Genomic DNA, 13,636 nt, shown 5'->3' on the forward strand with positions numbered 1-13,636 from the left:
ATGAAGCATAGTCACCAGACAAGACACCAGGCCAGGCATGAATCATAGTCACCGAACAAGACACCAGGCTAGGCATGAAGCATAGTCACCTGACAAGACACCAGGCTAGGCATGAAGCATAGTCACCTGACAAGACACCAGGCTAGGCATGAAGCATAGACACCTGTCAACCTGACGAAACCAGATTAGTCGTGGAGCATAGTCACCTGTCAATCTGACAAGACACCAGACTAGTGATAAAGCATAGCCAAGTGTCAACAGAAGACACCGGACTGGGAATAGACCATGGTCACCTGTCAACCTGACAAGACACCACACTAGGCAAGGAGCATTGTCACCTTTCAACCTGACAAGACACCAGGCTAGGCATGGAGCATAGACACCTGTCAACCTGATACGACACCAAACTAGACATTGAGCATAGCCACCTGTCAACCTGACAAGACACCAGACTAGGCATGGAGCATAGTCACCTGTCAATCTGACAATACACCAGACCAGTGATAAAGCATAGCCAAGTGTCCACCGAAGACACCGGACTAGGAATAGACCATGGTCACCTGTCAACCTGACAAGACACCGCACTAGACAAGGAGCATTGTCACCTTTCAACCTGACAAGACACCAGGCTAGGGATGGAGCATAAACACCTGACACGACACTGCACTAGCCAAGGATCATTGTCACCTTTCTACCTGACAAGACACCAGGCTAGGCATGGAGCATAGACACCTGTCAACCTGACTAAACACCAGACTAGGCATGGAGCATAGACACCTATCAACTTGAGTTGACACTTTCCTGTTGCCATTGCTGCTCACCACCACTGAGGTGCATTGTGTCACTGGTACATCACTCACACTAAAATGTCCCCCTTCTTCCTGATTTCCTGCTTTCAAAGGCTGGAAGGGTTGTGTTATGCTCACCAGTTATTGTTTGTATGTACTATTTATACATATTTCAAACAACAGACCTTCATGCGGTGAAACTAGTTATACTATGAACATTTATTGGCCTGTCTACAAACACTTGAAAAGATCTGAACTTCATTATTAGCAGTAACATACTCAGGAGTGATGCTACCCTCACCTAATACACAAGTCCCATCCTATTCATCTACCATACTTTATCTCCCTTTACCACCCTGGGCAGTCATGGTATCACCTTCTCTCCCTTTCCTTTCAACAGTCACATTCCATTTTATCCATACTTTGCTTTCATTAACTGGCACTACACTAAGCACAGTCACATAGAATGCATAATACACGTAATAGATTTCCATAGTAATGTGGATGGACAATTTCTGAGTTATAGAATATGTACAAATGTCCCAAACCCTCACCACTTAGTGTACGGTGTAGTCAAAAATACTTATTTGAGTATTATAATGTACAGCTTCCCCAAGGGATATCCCAGAAAATGTCCCTTGCAGAACAACCGCAATACAAAATATATAGGGGATACAGCTGTAGATCTATAAAACAAATACCAACCTAGTGTAATATAGTTAAAAACATTTAAAAAAAAAAAACTGTGCTTGAAGGAATGCATTCACAGGATCTGTGATAAATAAATCACCTCTGGGGGCCTCCCCTTACATGTGTGGGTGCTATTCAACTCCACCTTTCCTCCTGGCTGTGGTCTTCAAATCAGCAAAGGAAAGCAGGATTTAGGGTAAGTATCCAAATATTCAAAATTTATTGTAACAAAAAATAACAATACACAAAATATAAACAAAATTGTGTGTCCCTATGGATTTCATCAAACAATTTAGCTTTCCCATAGATCATATGTGCACAAAACAAAGTTTCAAAATTAATACAATTTAAAAAACATCATTCATAGGAAATAGCAGCATAGTGAGGACATTTTTTTCATTGTATTTCATTTGAAACTTTATGTCTGATTTATTGCACATATGGTCCCGTTTCGGAAGTCCAATAGTTGCATGTAATGCATAGGGCCGCACTATTTTATTTTAATTTATATTTTGTGTATTTTTAAAAAACAAAATGTATAATATATTCATATATAAAAAATATTTTATATATCTTAAAAGGAAAATAGAAGAGAGAGAGTCAGAAATATATGTTTTGTACACACCAATAAACAATGTACACCATAGTCTAGCCAACTTGTGAACTGCCAGTAATTAACCAGCGTACTGCAATTTTTTGTCTACAAAAAAATCAGACATATTTTTAAATAAGCAATTAGTAGTTTAAATCTGCAATGATCTGATCCATTTTCTTTCACAGTAATGAACAACTCTAACAGTATCAAGTTTTTATAGAGCTCTAGATAGAAATCCACCACAAATATACATCAGACATCTTAAAAACATCGTCATGAATTCTAAGCTAGATTGCAAGACAATACCATCACCAAAAATTGTATGAATTCTCAAGCAATCCAGAAGTACAAAACTGCAAATGTCCTAAAGATAAGATTATCTCTGTCAGTTTCTTGGCAGTTAAAAATCTGTGAGTTGTACAAGTGTAATTGTGAAAGACAAATCAGATTTTCTTATATACGCTGGTATTCTGAATTCCTCCTTCTTCTTACAAGCAGGACCACGAGAAGGATAATCAGAATCAATCCTACAACCGCCAGGACCACACCAGCAGGGATTAATTTTTGGTTTTTGTCTGCATAACATTCTGTCTCTGCGAATAAAGTCATAGCAAGATTTGCTGATCAAATGAGTTATGTAATCAAGTATAGATTTGAAGTTGAATTCTTTGATCGGTAACAATATCACATACATTCCAGGCTCAGCCACCTGTAACTGTGGCAGCAAAGAAAAATGATGACCTTCCACACACACCAATAAACATGGTGGAAATACTGATCACTTATTATTTAGCTGAGATAATGAGTTATAGGTTTTTCTCACCGGAATTGCTATTTGTGTTTTGCACTTGGGGAAACTTAGCAACACAGCAAAGTAATCTGAAAGCCCACCACCAGTATGTTGACCTTACAAATAACTCACTCCAAGTAGATTTTTTTGGCTAAAATTTCTTCTTTTATCTTTGTTATTTATCTGTATGTCAGGATGAATACTCTCTAATGCTTCATTAATCATTACATGTGATCCCTTTTGCTGATTTTGCATTTTATGCATACGCTGCCATACTTTGTTTTATGCGTTGATATATATTGCATTAAAATTGACTTTCTGTTTTACATACAGGGCCAGATTAAGTGGGCCTGGTGCTGACAATTACGAGGGGCCTAAGTACAGAATCTTATCGACCAAAAACACTAAAACAGTCATACCTCTCAAGCATTATGTATCTGGTGGAGATGTTGCTGGAGGGAAACACATAGGATGCAGCTTTAAAAAAACTCAGATTCTCTTAAACTATGCTAATCTCTCTCTAATTCATGCTTTTATCTTTCAAGTAAATCCATACCCCCTAACAGCAGTGTCGAGTAAAGCAGCAAGTCAATGGGCGGTGTAAAAGCCACTGATGCGGGTCATGTAATCTGAAAGGGCGAACATACCCAAAAAGGAGGTGTGTCTGCCCAAAGAATTGGAAGGGTAGCCTGGCATGAATGCATGTCAGGCTGCCTGCCAATCATGCATGCTGGACAACAGCATTCTGATATCGGCATAAATGCGTCTAATGATGCGCTCACTCCATGGATGCTGAACAGGATGCTGTTGGCACAAGTGTCCCCTAGCCCTCACAGGTCCACTTGTCTCCTTACCTTCTTACTAGCAGGCAGAGAAAAGGTGGATGTAGTGAGTGTAGAAGACAGGGAACATGCCAGAGTGTTAGAGAGACCAAAGTCGGCATTACCTTAATTAATTTCATTTCATTTTTTAGACGACACAAGTTTTGTTTCCATATATCGCTCTTAAGTTTCCATACTTAAGCAAGAGTATGTGATGAGTAGTTAGGGTTGCCACCTGTCTTGGAAAAAAATACAGGCCTTACTAATTTGCATAACTAATTCTGTGAAATCACCAAAAAACTACTTAGTTTGATTCTGCTGTATAGATGGATTGCTCCTGGTGTCTCCCTGTCTCCCAGTGTCTCCCTGTCACCCAGTGTTCCCTAGTGTCTGTGTCCTCATGTCTCCCAGTGTCCCCATGTCACTAGAGGACACTGTGAGACATGGGGACACTGGGGGACACTGAGTCTATGTATCACAGTGTCTCAGTGCCCCATGCCTCCCAGTGTCCCGATGTCTCCCAGTGTCCCCATGTCGCCCGGGGACACTGAGAGACATGGGGACACTGAGAGACACAGACACTTGGAGACATGGGGACACATACACTGGGAAACATGGGGACACTGAGACACTAGGGATACTGGAAGACTAGGGACACTGAGACACTAGGGACACTGAGACACTAGGGACACAGACACTTGGGGACATTGTGTCCCTAGTGTCTGTGTTCCCATGTCTCAGTGTCCCCAAGTGTCTTAGTGTCCCCATGTCTGTGTCCCCATGTGTGTCTGTTTACCCATGTCTCAGTGTTCCCATGTGTATCTGTGTCCCCATGTCCCCTAGTGTCTCAGTGTTCCCAGGTCTCAGTGCCCCCTAGTGTTTCAGTGTCCTCATGTGTGTATGTGTCTCCAAGTGTCCCCAAGTGTCTCAGTGTCCCCAGAGGTCTCCATGTGTCCCCATGTCTCATAGTGTCCCCAAGTGTCTCAGTGTCCCCATGTCTCCCTGCAGCCTTTACCACATCCCTCACTTCTCTGAGCTGTAGGCTGTCTGGACTCTATGTACTGTGTAGCTGCTTCCCTGCAGATCAGTGAGTAGACCGATGCAGGTATATGCTGTAACTTCCTATCCCTGCCTCTCTCCACACACACAGCGATCCCTAGTTGCCGGTAATGGTATTGCAGAGTAATCTCTGTTTATCATGAGAAAAATACCGGCATTTGTATTGCCGGTATTACTGCAATATCGGCACCGGCCAGACAGCCTCAAATCAATACTGGCCAGGTGAACAACCCTAAGAGTAGTGTGTAAAAAAAAAAAAAAGAAAAAGAAAAAAAAGTTTAATTTTTTTTTTTTTTTTAATAAATGGGCCTATTCCATGGGCCTGGGCCTGGAGCTGCAGCTCCATTAGCCCCTATGTTAATCTGGCCCTGCTTACATGTACTATATTTTTGAATATCTGGATATCTGTATGCTATGTCTGTGTATTTCAACATTGTGTAATTATCCTGACTCAAATAAAAATATATATTTTTTTAAAAGCAAGACGAAATATTATGCTTGATACATATTCAGATACAAGAGCTGCATACACAAGATAATGCAGAGCTTAACACATTTTCCTAAAATGTCCGAGGTATGGGCAAAAGTTAGAAGTCAGACAAATTTTCCGATTTTAAACTTTTATTTTTTCCTAAAATATTTCAAAGGTTATTCTCAAGATTAATTATATTTGAGGTAAAATTTTGGATTGATATTAGAATTGAGGCTAATGTTGCTATTGCAGATGAGAACATATTCTAAAATTCACATTCTTACAGAATAGTTCAGAGGTTTATTCTTGTTAAGAAACAGTACTGTATTGATATCCTGAAGAAAGGTACATTTTCTTTTACAGAAAGTAAAATGGCATTGATATCACGTTGTCATCATGAATGTAAACCATTTCTCAAAAATATACTGTAGCTCATTATATCTGTAAAGATTATGACAAAGAGGTGTCAACAATTTGGCATAACTTGGTTTGTGTTTACAGAAATGTCTTTGCAAAAACCGATGTTCAACTGACAATTTTTGCATCAATTTTACAGATATAATAGCTTGTTATCCCATTTTTTTTACTTTAGTTGAATGCAGCAAATAGACATGCATAAGCATACACACACACAAACGCATGTGTGTGTATGTATGCAGCCATCATACACTTACATTTAGAATTAATACTGTATATAGGGTGAAAATTGCTTTTACGATTAGCATTGCGGGTTATTATTTGAATTTTGGATTAAGCTTCAATGTATTACTAACCATACTTGTACACTCTCCCACCTCCTAGTCCTTTGTTCTCCCTATCTTTAATTTTTCCTTGTCTCTCCATACTCCATGCCCTTCCAAAACCCACTTTATCATTGCTCTGCTAAGCCATTGATTACACCTTTCTAACTACCTCCCTACTCTCGCATCTTCCTACATTTCTGCCATATGGGATTACAGTGCCTTGCAAAAGTATTCACCTCCCTTGACTTTTTGCCTATTTTGTTACATTACAGCCTTAAGTTCAATGTTTTATTAATCTGAATTTTATGTGTTGGATCAAAACACAATATTCTAAGTTAGTGAAGGGAAATGAGAAAAATATATACATAAAACAATTTTTTAGAAATAGAAAACAGAAAATTGGCATGTGCGTATGTATTTTTTTTTGTTGAAAATCTGTTTATTTATATAATTGTTTGCAGAGTCAACAAAAGCTGAATAGTAAGACTCGCAGGTCTAATCATGCATAAAATACATATATAACATAAGTAAGAGAACAAAATCAATGTCCTAAGAAAAACATACATCTTGCACGGAGTGTAATCCCTCCAACAGGGTCTGTACCAGCCTACGCCCCTGATGTCCCGATGTGTCTCCATCTCTAGGGTAACGGGAAATGTATAAGAACCATGGCATCCACATCTCCGCGTGCCTGGTTCCCCGTCCCGTCAAAGTAGCATGTGCTTCTTCTGCTCCCTGGATCTCTTCCACCCTACGGATCCACTCTTTTTTGGCAGGAACTACACAATGTTTCCAGTGGGCTGGAATGTTGGCCTTTGCGGCATTAAGCAAGTCGTAATATCGATTTCTTATACGACGATATGGATTGTGTTGAGACATGTAACAACGCCAATTCCGCATTCCATTCCAGTAAGTCTCCCAAGATAAGTACAACTGCTTCCCTGATCATTTCCCAGTATGGGGCAATAGCTCTGCACTCCCACCAGATATGTAGCACTGTGCCGCGTGTTTTCTGGCACCTCCAACACACCGGAGGAATTGAAGGGAATATACGGTGTAGTAAAGCTGGTGTTCTATACCATAGAGAGAGCAACTTATAATTCATTTCCTGGTAATAAGAACTCATAGAGCTCTTATGCTGCCAAAGCAACGCTGTATCCCATTGCTGTGTTGTGAGTGATTTTCCGAGCTGCTCTTCCCATTGCCTTTTGAACATCGCAGTCGCAGATGTGCCTCCGATTAGTGGATGTTGATACAGTGCAGAGAGTGCATGTTCTATCGTGGCGCCTCGGTCGCAGAGGTCTTCAAACCACGTAAGGTCCCTAAGCAGTCGATTTTTGTGTGGTAGTGATTCATAGAAATGGTTCAGTTGTAGATATCTAAATTGGAGGAGAGGGGTCTGTGGACTATCACCCAACAGCGAGGGAAGGTTCCGCATGCTCCCGCCCACGAGGACCTTATGTATGGGTATGTATGTACCAGTGCCCTGGATGGGTAATGCTCCGGCAGGGAGTCCCCCCCCTATGGCTGCGTTATGCGTGATCGGCATCATTGGGCTAGGTACGGGGGATACGTGTTCTTGCAATCTCAGCGTTTTCCAACCATGTAGAGTCTGTAGGATCAATCCTTCATCAGCAAGATGAGTTGGCAATCTTCCAGGACTTCCCCAGATCTTCGCCTCCATCGTTGGTCCGATGAGACCCCTGTCGAGCTCCACCCATTGTTTAGTCGTCTGGGCTAAGTGCCAGTCCAGTATACGTTGCATGATCGCGGCCTGATGATATTTCTTAAAATCTGGTAGCACTAGCTCTCTGCAAATTCTAGGTCGGCAGATGACCTAGATCGTCCGCCCCGCCAGATAAAGTTAATCACCGCCGTTTTTAGGGTGGAAAAGAAAGCCGACGGTAGTGCGAGAGGTATAGTCTGCATGAAATATAGGACCCTCGGGAGAATATTTATTTTAATCACCGCAATTCGTCCGTGCCATGTTACATGTGGGTAGGACCATCTGGACAGGTCTGCGAGTACATTCTTTAATAAGGGTGTGAAATTATGTTGATACACATCTCCCAGGGCCAAGGTCACCCAGATACCCAGGTATTTCATCCTATCGCGACACCAGTGGAACGCAAACTCCGATTCTAAGGACCGGAACTCCTCTGTGGGGAGTGTTAAATTCAGGACCTCACATTTCGAGATGTTAAGTTTAAATCCGGATACCTGTCCGAATCTATCAAATTATGAGAGGAGACACGGTAGAGTGATCCTGGGGTTGCGGAGAAAAAAAAGGAGATCGTCTGCATACGCAGCCACTATATGTTGTACTCCCTGCCAGCCATATCCCAGTATGTCCGGATTTTGGCGGATTGCTTGTAGCAATGGCTCCAGGGTCAGTGCGAACAGCAATGGCGAGAGTGGGCATCCCTGTCGGGTCCCATTGCTAATTGCGAAGTCCTCGGTCGTGGCTCCATTTATCCTCACAGATGCGCGTGGCCTGCTATATATAGCAGATATCCATGTAAGGAGTCTCTGACCGCATCCCTGCCTCCTTAGTGTCGCCAGCATGTATATCCAGTTGACCCGATCAAATGCTTTTTCCGCATCAGTTGATAGTAGGAGTAATCGGACCCCCATTTTCCTCGCGTGGTGTTGGATAGAGAAAAGTCTGAGGGTGCTGTCCCTAGCTTCCTGACCTGGGATGAAACCCGTCTGATCCGCATGTATTAAATCGGGAAGGAGATGCTTAAGTCTAGTACCCAGAACTTTCGTGAACAGTTTAGCGTCAACATTTAACAGTGAAATTGGTCGGTAACTGCTGCATTGTAATGGGTTCTTCCCTAGTTTAAGTAGGACTGTAATAGTGGCTGCCAGGGATACCTTTCCCAGGGTCCCTCCCTCGCCTACAGCGTTGAGGGCCTTGGTGAGCCAAGGCAGCAATATTCCCGAGAAGTGTTTATAATACCCCGTAGAATAGATGTGCGTATGTATTCACCCCCTTTGTTATGAAGCCCATAAGAAGCTATGGTGCAACCAATTACCCTCCGAAGTTACATAATTAGTGAAATGATGTCCACCTGTGTGCAATCTAAGTGTCACATGATCTGTCATTACATATACACACCTTTTTTGAAAGGACACAGAGGCTGCAACACCTAAGAAAGAGGCAACACTAACCAAACACTGCCATGAAGACAAAGGAACTCTCCAAACAAGTAAGGGACAATGTTGTTGAGAAGTCAAGTCAAGGTTAGGTTATAAAAAAAATATCCAAATCTTTGATGATCTCCAGGAGCACTGTCAAATCTATCATAACCAAATGGAAAGAACACGGCACAACAGCAAACCTGCCAAGAGACGGCCTCCCACCAAAACTCACGGACCGGGCAAAGAGGGCATTAAACAGAGAGGCAGCACAGAGACCTAATGTAACCCTGGAGAAGCTGCAGAGTTCCACAGCAGAGACTGGAGTATTTGTACAATAAGCTGTACGCTCCATAGAGTTGGGCATTATGGCAGAGTGGCAAGATGGAAGCCATTACTGTCAGCAAAAAACAAAATGGCACGTAAATTACATAATTACAAAATGGCTCCCAAAATGTATGGAGGAAGGTGCTCTGGTCTGATGAGACTAAAATTGAACTTTTCGGACATCAAAGAAAATGCTATGTCTGGCGCAAACCCAACATATCACATCACCCAAAGAACACCATCCCCACAGTGAAACATGATGGTGGCTGCGTCATTCTGTGGGGATGTTTTTCAGCAGCCGGGACTGGGAAACTGGTCAGAGTTGAGGGAAAGATGGATGGTGCTAAATACAGGGATATTCTTGAGCAAAACCTTTACCACTCTGTGCGTGATTTGAGGCTAGGACAGAGGTTCACCTTCCAGCAGGACAATGACCCCGAAGCAACATTTGAGTGGTTTAAGGGGAAACATGTAAATGTGTTGGAATGGCCAAGTCAAAGCCCAGACCTAAACCCAATAGAAAATCTGTGGTCAGACTTAAAGATTGCTGTTCACAAGCGCAAACCATCCAACTTGACGGAGCTGGAGCAGTTTTGCAAGGAGGAATGGGAAAAAATCCCAGTTGTAAGATGTGGCAAGCTCATAGAGACTTATCCAAAGCACTTGGGGCTGTGATTGCTGCAAAAGGTGGCTCTACAAAGTATTGACTTTAGGGGGGTGAATAGTTATGCACATTGACTTTTTCTGTTATTTTGTCCTACTTGTTATTTGCTTCACAATAATAATAATAATAAAAAAAAACATCTTCAAAGTTCTGTAAATTAAATTATGCAAATCCTCAAACAATCCATTTTAATTCTAGGTTGGGAGGCAACAAAACACAAAAAATGCCAAGGTGGGTGAATACTTTTGCAAGGCACTGTAGCTGCTTCCTTGTTGTTTTGTGAGGGAACAAGACTATTGCAGTTGTTGTCTTCTCAAATTGCCAAGACAGATTCAAGGCTCCCTTGCTCTCCAGAACCCACTCTTTTGCAGGTTGTGTGCAATCATGGGAGATCTTAATCTCCTGGTTGGGAGGCAAAGACATGGTGCTGTGGATTTGAAGACCCCCGTAACAAAATTAGATATCAGGAGAGTTACATGATATCCCACATTGTTCTTTCACAACCTCCCAGATAGCTCTCAGTTATTCAAAAATATTCTTTCACTCTTTTGTTACAAAAATTACAGGTTTCTCCTTGTCCTGTATGTGTGTATATATATATAATCTGCATTATGTGTTTCTGAAAAATATGCTTTGTTAAGCTTTAGCATTCAAAGCTGTACAGTTGGTATATTTTATTTTTGTTTTATATACCGTATATACTCGAGTATAAGCCGACCCGAATATAAGCCGAGGCCCCTAATTTTACCCCAAAAAACTGGGAAAACTTATTGACTCGAGTATAAGACTAGGGTGGGAAATGCAGCAGCTACTGGTAAATTTCTAAATAAAATTAGATCCTAAAAAAATTGTATTAACTGAATATTTATTTACAGTGTGTGTATATAATGAATGCAGTGTGTGTGTGTGAGTGCAGTGTGTATGAGTGCAGTGTGTATGAGTGCAGTGTGTGTGTATGAGTGCAGTGTGTGTGTGAGTGCAGTGTGTGTGTGAGTGCAGTGTGTGTGTGTGAGTGCAGTGAGTGTGTATGAATGCAGTGAGTGTGTGTGAGTGCAGTGTGTGCAGTGTGTGTGTGTGCAGTGTGTTGCAGAGCCTTGGTGGGGGGTGGGCATTTTTATTATTTTTTTTAATTATTATAATGGTAATATTTTTTTTTGTTAGATTATTTTTTTTATTATTTTTATTTATTTTATTATTATTTATTATAATTTATTATTATTATTTTTAAAATATATTTAAAATATAATTTTTAAAATATAATTTTTTATTTTATTATTATTATATTTTTTTTCGTCCCCCCTCCCTGCTTGATACATGGCAGGGAGGGGGTCTCTCCTTCCCTGGTGGTCCAGTGTCATTGGTAGTTCAGTGGGGGGGAGAGGGGTGCGGGCAGAGCTGTAACTTACCTGTCCTGCAGCTCCTGTCAGCTCTCTCCTCCTCCTCCGCGCCGTCCGTGCAGCTCCCTCTGTCAGCTCCCAGTGTAAGTGCCGCGGCTCTCGCGAGATTTACACTGGGAGCTGACCGAGGTGCTGAGGAGGAGAGAGCTGACAGGAGCTGCTGTGAAGGTAAGTTACAGCTCTGCCAGCACCCCTCTCCCCCCAGTCTGTATTATGGCAATGCAAATTGCCATAATACAGACTCTGACTCGAGTATAAGCCGAGTTGGGGTTTTTCAGCACAAAAAATGTGCTGAAAAACTCGGCTTATACTCGAGTATATACGGTAAGTGGCACTTTTCTCATATGTCAGACATTTTGATTTATAAGCTGCTATCAGACCTACTATAATCACATTATCTATGTACAGATGACAGGATGTTCAGTCTGTTTAAAATCGGCTAACTTGGAGCATATCAGCTATTTGAAACAATATACTTTGTCTATATACAATGCTTAGTGAATATACCCCTAGACAAGAGCTATAGAACATTGTGTAACAAGTATTAGTGTTACATCCTGTATGTTTCTGCTGATGGCCTTATTTCCTGTGTTTCTCCCTTTGATCATAACTGCATAGTAATGTAACTGCGTAGTTAACATCTTTAATTCTAAGTGCGTATACATAGTAATTCTAAGTGCGTAGTTATAGTGAAATTTAGCTTTGAGCAAGGCCCGAACATGAAGATACACCTGCAAGCTTGCTATAGGTTAAGATGTTAAGATAAGACAGATGATTTTATTAGGATTGGATAATGCCTCACTATTGTACCTCGACAATCACTTAGATACACCAAGCAGTGAAGGGTAAAAAAAACTAAATTTGCCGCAAAGTTAAGCCCAAATTGCTATTGAGTAACTGGCATAACTCTGCTACAACACCAATTACTAAAAGCTTCTACAGCAGGTGTAGGCAACCTTTGGCAATCCAGATGTGAACTACATCTCCTCTCACACTCTGCCAGTATTATGGCTGTAAGACGATTATTGCAAATGTAGTCCACAACATCTGAAGGGTCAAAGGTTGGATGCCCTCTGCTAAACCGGTATAATCAATAAATATATAAGGCAGAGTCTATTGAGAATAACCTGTGAGCCAGGAGTATAGGGTGGACACAGCAATTAGTTGAGGTTCAATAAACACCAACTTTTAAAGAAAGTACAAGGGGTCTAAATTTGGAGAAAAATAAAAAAGTCCACTAGGTTTTATCGAAGGTGACTAAAATGGTCAAACAAATAATGACCTGGCAATCTATCCTTGTCATGCAGGTTGGGCATGATTCTGTCCCAGCATCGCCAGGGTTCGTCTGAATTGTCTTTTTTTGTTTTTTTTTGTTTAGCATCACCAGGGTTAACCTGAATTCTTTAGTGAGTCTCTTTGATCAAAATAGCATTGCTGTGGCTGTGTATTTTACACCTTTGCATAGAACTCATACTTTCTGCCTATATGTTGCAGTAAAAATATAGGTATCTAAAAGATAAGAATCATGTCACTAAAGGTACTCTATCTCTGGATCAAAGTCCACATCTGTAATGCAAATAAACCAAGTATCATAAACTGTTCATGTGGTCAGAAGGCTGGCTTTTGCTCAAAAAAAGAAAAAAAAAAAAAAAAGAAAGACTGAGATATTACATGCCAGTCCAGGTCAAGTTTAAGTTATCTTGTACTTTACTTTGATATTGCTCACAGCACCTGCCTCGCAAAGACTTCTCTTTGAGCTGCATTGGGAAGTCTGTGACTGGAGCGCCACAGCAAGTATGGCTGGGTTAGTTGGGTAGGGTTTGCACAGACTGCAGACAAGAGATCTGCAGCTATTGCAAGCTGTTTTCAGATATACCCCAATAAAAAAAAACACAAGCAGGTTTTCAACGGGGCTATATCTACTAAACAGTGATTTAAAAAAAATATATTCTTTGTATTTTGTATGGGGGAATTTTCGCTTTAATTAGGGAGTTACCACTGGACTACTGCAATATCATCAGTGATATTGGTGTAACAACAAAAGTTCATTTCCTAGCACTAAAGTGACCTACAATGCCCATTCCCTGGTGCCCCCCTCGCTCTGTGACCCTAGAGGGTTAAAAGCCCTTTTATCACCTACCTGATTTCA

The 13,636-nt window shown here is 41.3% G+C and overlaps 1 protein-coding gene across 2 annotated transcripts in view; it reads right to left on the reverse strand.

The window, feature by feature from the left end:
* LAMP3 (lysosomal associated membrane protein 3) overlaps positions 1-13,636 on the reverse strand; it is a 113,590-nt gene that overhangs the window by 19,144 nt on the left and 80,810 nt on the right. The window contains exon 6 of one of the 2 annotated variants that reach the window (XM_063442723.1): positions 2,051-2,666. The exons of the other annotated variant lie outside the window; for it this stretch is intronic. Coding sequence (XP_063298793.1) covers positions 2,527-2,666 — 140 coding nt within the window. The 3' untranslated portion in view covers positions 2,051-2,526. Of the gene's footprint in view, positions 1-2,050; positions 2,667-13,636 lie in introns of those variants that run through there. 2 annotated transcript variants of the gene reach the window in all.

This window comes from Pelobates fuscus, chromosome 2, assembly GCF_036172605.1.
Source record: "Pelobates fuscus isolate aPelFus1 chromosome 2, aPelFus1.pri, whole genome shotgun sequence".
NCBI classification, from domain to species: Eukaryota; Metazoa; Chordata; class Amphibia; order Anura; family Pelobatidae; genus Pelobates; species Pelobates fuscus.